At 48.7% G+C, this 9,118-nt stretch overlaps 1 protein-coding gene across 1 annotated transcript; it reads left to right on the top strand.

Moving 5' to 3' along the window:
* Positions 1-1,254: 1,254 nt before the first annotated feature.
* On the top strand, positions 1,255-2,948 carry LOC104155708 (vitelline membrane outer layer protein 1-like). Its single transcript, XM_009694768.1, has 3 exons — positions 1,255-1,425; positions 2,004-2,107; positions 2,654-2,948. The coding sequence occupies exons 1-3, from the start codon at positions 1,255-1,257 to the stop codon at positions 2,946-2,948; spliced, it is 570 nt and encodes a 189-aa protein (XP_009693070.1).
* The last annotated feature ends 6,170 nt before the right edge of the window (positions 2,949-9,118 follow it).

The raw sequence follows: 9,118 nt of genomic DNA, 5'->3' as shown, positions 1-9,118 counted from the left end.
ATACAATGACACAATAAGACATCTTTATCCTCATTGTCTCCCCTGGGGTGCAGCGAGTAACTAAGGATCTTCAGTTTTACCCAAGGGGTAACATCAGAGGATTTCAGCTGAAAGCAACGCTTTCTCCTTCACCTGTACAAAATGGCTGTTATAGAAGCAGGCTCTTCTATTCTTCAGTAATTGAAGCCTGGAATAACTCTTTCTCCTTATGTTGGCTGTGTTTATAGTGTAGGATATACTGCTGGCATAGACCTCACAGAACAACCCTCCCAGATGGCATCATCACCAATTCTTCAATGGAACTGTGAGCAGCTTATCCTACTACTCTGCAACTACTCACAGGATACCCTTGAATATTACTGTCAGCAGAGATTTCTTCTCTAGCTAGTACCTCTGGAGGACCAAGGCATGCAAGAGGAACTCATGTCTGAGAGTGGAACAACAGCAGAAGTCAGGTCTGCTTCTGCTGGAGACTCTCACCCTCTCTATTTGCTCACACCTCCTAAAAATCCACCTGAGCAGCTGGGAGCTGTCTGCACAAGTCCATGGGATGAAGGGACGGCGTGGAGTTTTGCTCCCGTTCCTCTGCCCCCAGTACAAGAGAGATGTGAATAAACCGGAGTGACTTCAGCAAAGGCCACATGAGACGGTTGGCAGCTGGAGCACTTGCCTCATGAGAAGGGGTTGCCACCCTCTAGATAGTCACCTACACTTAATGTGTGTCCCAGAGCAAAATGCAATGGCTTCCAGTGGCAGGCACTTTCCTGAACCCCAGTGGGATGGTGAGGAGAGAAGGAAAGTGGGAAAGATGAAGCAAGTGAGGACTTCCACAGGGCAAAGTACCCTGAGACCCCTCCAACTCTATTTTGCCTCAGCCCCTTTAGAGGCTTCTTCCCCTTTCAGTCCAGCACTCCTCCTCCCACCTTGCTCTCCCCAACACCCTCCTCGCAGCATTGCCTCCTCCAAACCACCCTTGGGGAGTGGTCCCAGCTCTGCCTCCCTTCCCTCACATCCACAAGTTTTCGCAGTCCTGCAATCCCCCCAACCAGTGCACACCAGTGACACCCCTTCCGCCCAGCAAGGGTGGCCCCACCTCTGAGGGACAGGTAGTCAACAGGAGCAGTACATAGCAACAACTAGCACTCCCCATGGGGTTTGTTGACACTCCCCAAGGACTCCCACCCACTCTCCTGGTTCATAAATTCCCCCATGCCACCACCTCCGTGCAGCGAGACGCCAAACAGGTGCCCCACGATGCAACTGCTCATCCTGGTGGTCTTCTGCCTGCTGGGCTCCTGCTGCCTCCAGAACACAGAGGCACGGGACTATGAGTCTGTCCTCACGGTGCCCAACGGAGGTCCCTGGGGCTCTTGGGGACATCAACAATTTTGCCCCAGTGGCTACGCTAAGGGATTTGAGGTGAAGGTAAGGTTTCACTCCCTCTTTATGGTGGGAAAAAACCCTGCTGTGAAATGATGCTATTTTGTTCTGGTCTCAGCAGGGCTGGCCACAACACAGCAGTTTGCATTGTATCTGCATTGCTCACGCAGGCTTATCAGCAAGAAATCTCTAGCACAGAGTAGCTCTCCAGGCTCCCTGCCAGCGAGCTATTTCTTAGCAGAGGAGCCCGTGGGGTAAGAAAAGACCTGGGGTTGGTACTGCAGAGCCCTTTCCCAAGGGGCTGGGACGACTCCCACCAGCCAGCACGCCAGCTCTGGGTATCACAGCACAAGGCGAGAGGGTGGGATGACAGCAGCCATCAAGCATTCCTGTGTCCAGAGCCTCTGCTCTGCAGTTTGGAGAAAAAGAAGAGGTGGGCAGCAGCGAAAAGGGCTCCCTGAGAAATGCTGTGGAACTGCCTCACAGCCCTGCCCAGTAGCACTGCCTGTGTCTGGCTCTGTCCCCGGAGCCTCCTACCACCTCTCATCACGAGGGCTCACCTCACCTTTTCTTTTAAATGGAGGAGGGTACTGACTTCTCCCATTTTCTTACCCTCTTCTAAGGTGGAGGCCTACCAGGGATTTTGGCTGTTTGGCGACGATACGGCTCTGAACGGCATTCGCCTGCTCTGCACGGACGGCACACTCATTGAGTCCTCCGTGGGGCGGTGAGTAGTCTTTGCTTTCTCGTTCTCCTGCAGGGCAGCAGCTTCTGGGGAGCACGAAGGAAAACCAGTGCAATGGTTTCTCCATAGGGACCCACACCCCCTGGGAAGGTGGCTTCCCATCCCACTTGAGGAGGTGGGTGAGGTCTCCTGGCCACAAAGCATGAAGGTCTTAGGGTAGAGATCTGGTCCCAGGGAAGGGAACAGTACTTTGAAACACAAAAGGGAGTTCAAAAAATGCAGATCTTAAACCCGTACTTTCTCCTTTTCCTCAAGTCCTTACTTTGAAAAGGAGATTGATATTAAGTAGCAGGGACAAAGCAAGCAGCTGAAATTCCCAAGGGGTTCTGCAGCAACAAGGCAGCCCAGGGTTGATGGTGGCCAGGTGTCTAGGGGGTGATGGGGAAACAGAGTGAAACAGGTACTTGTAGAAACCCAACAACCCCATGTAGGTCCCTTGCCCCAGGAATACCAGGATCCCAGGTGACTGTTGATTGCAGCACAGCAGAGGCTGAACATGTCTTGATAAGTTGTTTTCCTCTCTGGCAGCTGGGGAAACTGGACCAAGGCACAGCTCTGTCCCAGCAACAAGCTGGTTTCCTTCTCGCTGCGTGTGGAAAAGAGGCGGCACCTGCGTGACGACACGGCGGCCAACAATGTGAGGTTCGCCTGCTCAGACGGGACAAAGCTGGAGGGCTGGGGACTTTTGGGGGGTCACTTCGGCCCATGGAGCAGCAACTGCACTTCTGGGGCCATCTGTGGGCTCCAGACAAAGGTGGAGGAACCCCAGGGAAAGGGGGATGACACAGCTCTCAACGACATGAGAGTTTTCTGCTGTGAATAAGCCCAACGCCCCCACCCCAAGCCAGCATCTACAAAGCGGTTCACCATTAAACCTTGACTCTGTCCTTGCAAAAGAGGCAGTGTGCATTTTTGTCCATCACGTTTTGTCAAGGGTAGCCAGATCCTGTGGTTACAGCACCTGAGGGTTTCCTCCTGCTCCCATCCAGCTGATGCGAGGTTGCTGCAGGTCCAGCCTACAGCAAAGCTGAGGACGTGTTTCCAGGACACGCACTTGTGTGCGCGCACACATGGACACACGGCCAGCCACTGACGAGCACAGAGAGTAGTGCCTTTACACCATGCCTACACCTGCGTAGACTCACACACACACAGCACTCACACACATGAACAGCACGGATGGCAGGTACTGTTCCTCTCGGTCTGATCAGGATTAATGCCCTCTAGTGAAATACGTACTCACACATGGAAGATGGGTCTCTCCGGCCCAGGGGCTGGCCTCAGGCCCGGTTTCCCCAGGTGCTGGCCCCGGCCCCCCCCAGCCTCTGCGGTTCGTGGTCCCGCTCCAGTTGCCAGTGCTCGGCTCTCGCGCTGCTGCCCGCTCGTCTGCCGTGAAGGTTGCTGGTGGTCTCTTAGGCGGGCTGAGAATAGAGGGGGTGCCCACGCAGAAGGGGGATGGAAAGAATGTAAGAGTAATTAGTAGTATTAGTAGTAACAAATAATTATTCTTATTATGCAAGAATGTTCACAACCCCTCTAAAACACTTCGTAAGAAGTCGTACAATGTCCCCAAATGCTCTTCCCCCGCAGCCCCCCGTCAGTCCCACGTCCCTGCAGGTGCTGACCCCCGCCAGTCTGCAGGGCCTTCTGGAGAGGGGGTGGCCCTCCTGACTCTTCAGTGGGGTTCACTGGGGGTCTGGGGCTGATCGCTGTCCTCCAGCAACCACAGGGAGCAGGTCTGGAGCTCTGTTAGCACTGCTGAGGTTACCGGTTGTTCCACCTGGTATTGCCACTATGATTCTCGCTGGGTCTTTATGTTCATTATGGTTAGGCTTTATAACAAATTTGTGACCTAACAAATGGCTGGGAGTGAGCACAGAGGATTCCCACACCTTTAGGTAAGGCAGGAGGCAGAACTGTAAGGGCTGGACAGTGAAGGAGGAGAAGAGAGATCATCTGGCCTGGTAGAAACCATGGTTTCAAAGGAGAGGAAGGGGAATTCTTCACCCTCTCTCCGTTATAATGCTTAGGATGTGGAGGGATGACTCTCTATGAATGGGTTCAAATATACCATACAGCTCCTGGCCCCAGCTCCATGCCTCTCCTTCCAGCCTGCTCAGCATGGCATCTCAACATCTCCCGGTGCCTGGTGGAAATGAGGCACCTTGAGGGTTTTTGTTTCCCAGACTGAGGTAATTCACATGTAGTGAAGTCAGAAATACCTTTCCTGAACCCCCCACCATCTCCTTCAGCATCAAGACCTCCTGTTCAGCTCTTCTCTCGAGTTAGTTTGTATTTTGTCCTGCTTTCTGGGGCTGTAGGCAATACCTCATATGTGAGGACTCAGACCACGATAACAAGTACGGGACAGGGTATAGCCACAAACCCACATCTCAAGGGTATGATGCAGGAACAAGTTGGCTGGAGAGCCAGATGATCCACACATGCAGGAAGGATTCAAGGAGGAAAGGAACAAACAGCAAGGGCAAGGAGAGTTCCAGAGTGGATTGCAAAGATTTCAACAACAAATCCTTTCCTCAGTACCAAGAGTACAAAGAGGAGGCAGAAATCCAAGAAAGACATGAGAAGGACGGAGGATATCCTTAACTCTATAAAGTTCATAGACATTTCCCACACTCACATATTTGAAATTTGCTTGTTCTGGTAGTCTCTCTGGTAAGTAATTCTTGCTTAGGAAGGTTGTGAATGGTCTTTAGTAACACCTGTGAGCCAAGAGTTTCTGTGAACACATTGAATATCTGAACACACAGACACAGCTATTTCAGCGGTAGCTTTGATCCCTGCTGGGAGTCCAGATGTTCCAGAGATTTCCGAAGCATTAACCGTGCCATCATTTGCCTAAATGGACTGTCTGCCACTTGGCGTGCAGCCAGCAGAAGCCCCACAACACATATGTTTACAAGCATATTTAACCCTTTCCACCAAGTCTTTGAAAACAGGGGTTTGAAACTCCAAGTGGTTATATTTTTGTTGCCCATTTGGTTGCTTACCACATACTTACCTTACTCCATACCTATACTGGTAAGCTCCACAGAGCCACCTATTATCTCAGGAGAGCACCAGATCTAAAAATCAAGAGAGAATTACTGAGTACATGAGCTGGCAGCAAGGTCACATATCCTTATGGGTGGGTATCCAATTTTAAGAGATAAAGGGACTCTCGGGGCAGCTGAATTTTCTGTTATGGGAACCTCTGTTTACACTTAGACATAGTAGGAAAAGTCAGAAGTCATCTTTTCTCGCAGAAAAAAGGTTCCCCATGGGCATTCTGAAATACACTGAGACAAAAAGATGGGATTGTTGTCATGAATGTCTCAGTAAGTTTTTATATTACCTTTGTATCGTTGTATCACTTTCATATTACTCATTCAGTTAAGCGAGTTGCTGTACACAGCACTTTACATGGCATTAAACATGAAAGAGACTTTCTGTCTACATAGGCAGTTGCTGCAAGAGAACTAGTCTTAGAAGGCATTTCGTGGTTTTCTCACTCAGCTCTTAGCCCTCCCCGTTATAACAAAAACGTTGGATTGGGCTGAATCCAATTGTAATGGCAGATCCTCTTCAGTAATAAATATCCCAGTTTCTAGACTGAGAAGATCTAACAGTGAAATGCTGGAAGACAAATCCATGTCCATTATGCCTTCAAATGCCTTATTTGATTAATGTGGGATTTTTGTACCGTGTATGCCACTACTCTACAACAGTGAACCCCAGGGCTTGCCGCAGTCCACCCCAAAGCGACAAGGCTCATGTCGAGCGCTCGCTTTCTGTCCATTCGCAGGAGCATGTGGCCCCTCTCATCTCAGGAAAACCTGAATGAAATACCAGATGGAAACCCCAGGCTTTTCAGTAACAGTCCTGCTTCTTGTGCAGTTATTCACCTTGATGCACAGCAAGGGCTGGTTGAGGTGTTTAATTTGATGCCCCTCACTTCATGTCTATTTTGTCTTTAGGCACCTTTGATGGAAAACAGCCAGCAGCATCTACTCTTCCCCCATTTACTGGGAAGACCATGCAGGGTGCTCAAAATTTTATGTGAAGATACTCACAGTAACACTTCCTCAAAATACACAGGTTATGTCCAACAACGGCCACTAGTGAAGTAATGTCAGTTATTCACATATGTATGGTTTTCAGCGTCTGGAGGATGGGGACTAGCTCTAAAATAACACCTAGGGTTCACCTTGGAAACAGTTTATTCAATCTGTGAAGGGATGGTGGCCTTGTTCCACCCAAGCAACCAGTTTTCCTCCTCAGAAAGTCCTAGTTACTTGCCCAATACAGACTGATTCAGTCAGAGAAGTGCCAATGGAGTTACGCTACAGTAAAGAAGTGCAACAGGGGGTATCCTCGAGCTAAAATCTTTGTTAAGGGACCAGGTAGTAAAGGCAATTCAATGATGTCATTTACACCCCAGCAAGTGAAGTACAAAGCACAAAGGTCTCTACACAGCTTTAGACACTCACCCAATGGGAACATTTCCTTGAGTGTACAGGCACGTTGTCCACAGACAGACAGCTGTGAGCTTGCTCTGCCGTATGGTCAACAGGGCGTTGAGCCTACAGCCGTAGCCATCACCTCGCAGCAGCGTTACCAGCCCAGCACCACGCTCATCACGGCCATCCGGTACCCAGTCCAGAGCAGAGGCAGCACTACGTTCATGTCCGTTCAGAGCAAGTCTGCAAAGAGATAGACCTACATTTGTCCTCAGCCCTCTCTCACCAGGGCTCAGCACTGCTTTCCCACTGCTCCCACACTTTCTTCTACACTAGATTTTCATGCTGAACTTTCTACTTGATCCTCTTTCTGTGCTAGATGCAGGATAATGCCTGCTTTCTCTCAAACCTCTCTCCTCATTCACAAAATACAGGGTCACGTAGAGAACCACAGCATTGCTGTGACAGCTGCTTACAGCAGCATTCACAGGTTTTTTATTTGCATCTGATAGCTCGTGGACTATCGGAGGAGCTCGGTCTCATTTTAACTGTCTATTCTGGTGACAGACCTAATACGTAAAAAACCCAGTAACGGACTAGGACTCCCATGGCACTTGGCACTGTGCAACCAAGAAGCAGAAGGATGGTCCATGCTCTAATCTTTGTTGCAATTTGAGCGCACACACCTACAGGCATCCTCTTCACGTGCTAAGTGAAGTGATAGGCCTGTCCCCGAGTTGTCACAACACCTGGGACACCCTTCCTGGAGTGAGAGATTAAATAGGAGTACTAAAATAGAACTGGATGGAAAACATTTTTGAAATTTTCCTAGTGTTTCTCCTGAGAGTACTGAAGGAAGATACAGAACATTTTGATCTTCCTTGTTTTCATTCCGAGGTTTGGTTCCCCCGATGCCTGAGCAGCCTTTGGACATCGCTGCCGTGTGACACATGCAGTATGAGCTGCTTTGCAGGCTCTGAAATGAGAGTTTTTAAATCTGCCTACAGATCATAGAGGCTGACACAATTAATATGAAAGAGTTGTCTTCAAAGCTTTGCAAAATGCTCACGTCAGACAGCATGCACTCACCTCTAGGCACTGGGCACTTCAAACAAACTACCTCCGTGCAGCCGTCAGCCCCAAAACTGCCCTGGAAAGTTTCTTTTTCCTCCTTAAAAGCGGGAAGTGTTGGACTCCAGTCGAAACTGGAAAATAAACTGCACTGGGAGACATTGCAGGCTAGAAGCTCTCTTGTGCTTATTGGCATTCTCATCCCCTGAGCCCACCACATTCCCTTCTGAAAAACTATAATACCTCTCCAGCGCTGCAAAGTTTGAACTTGGCTCCACATTGAACAATGTCCCTGAAGTTCAGAGCTCTTCCAAGCCAGCTTATTTCCTCTGAGAATATCTTTAACGAAGTACTTATTTATATTTTCCTTGAAATACAAATACTGCATCTGATGTTATCTGTTATTTTTTATTTCAGTAGGAGATTTGGTTTTGCTTCCACAAGCGTGTCTTTGACCTGTAATAAAATCCATACTGAAGTAATGGCTAATTCTGAACAAGCAAGTAATTATTGCAGTAAATCCAAGGGAGGGTACAAATAGCTACATCCCTCTGACCTTTCTGTCCCCCTTTTCAGAAACGAACATGTACTTTGAGCAATAGAACAAAATTTCTTGTGTTGTGGTTCTGCAGGGTCATAGCAGAGTGCTGCCTATATCCACGTAATTAGAAGGGAGCCTAATGAATTGCTAAAGCACATGTTTCTAGTAGATAAAGTAGACAGAAAGCATCTTTAAGTGGGCTGAACAGTTTATTAAATGAGCTTATAATAGACACTTTGCCCCTTGTCAAGTGTCTTTTCAAGATGAATTGATGTAATTCTTTACCTCAGGAAAGCCCGTTAGTTAAAAAAGGGTTGTAGTCTCTACTGGTGCCAACCAGTGTCATCCCTTATTTCTTTCAGCCTGAGTATTTTCTTCCTTTTTTCTTTTCTGTCCCTTAACCTTTCATATTTTCCCTTCAATTTTGTAGCAAAAATACTGATCAGTCTCAGCCGTGACTTTGGATACTTGCCTTCTAGCACTTACTGCTGTACTGGAAATGTCCTTCTTTTGCTCAGCTTCACCACAGTGTTTGCAGGGCCATTTCCATGGAGTGCAGCTGCCTTCCCTAAGCAGGATTTGGAAGCTGATTTTGGAACAATCGGTCCCTTACATAGCTTTCAAATGCTGCTGGCCCTAGGAAGAAGACTGCAGGGACATCACACTATCCATGCCAGTTTGCAAAAACCTGGAGCAGGTTCCTTTGTATGTCTATGAAGGAGCTGATCCCTTGTCAAGGTCTGGAGGTGGCCTTGCTGAAGAAGAGGAAAGGAGACGTTTCTAGGGAGACAACCGGCTCGCTGGCCTGCAGGGGCACCAGCTCCAGCAACGCTGCTCTTCACAGCCACCTGAAGTCTTCATAACCCCTTCAGTGACACATTTTAACTAGAACATTTTACAGAATCACAGAATCGATTTGGT

Source organism: Cariama cristata, unplaced genomic scaffold (genome assembly GCF_000690535.1).
Source record: "Cariama cristata isolate BGI_N322 unplaced genomic scaffold, ASM69053v1 scaffold22622, whole genome shotgun sequence".
NCBI lineage: Eukaryota > Metazoa > Chordata > Aves > Cariamiformes > Cariamidae > Cariama > Cariama cristata.
The sequence above is the reverse complement of the archived record's forward strand: the minus strand, read 5'-3'. Positions and strand labels throughout refer to the sequence as shown.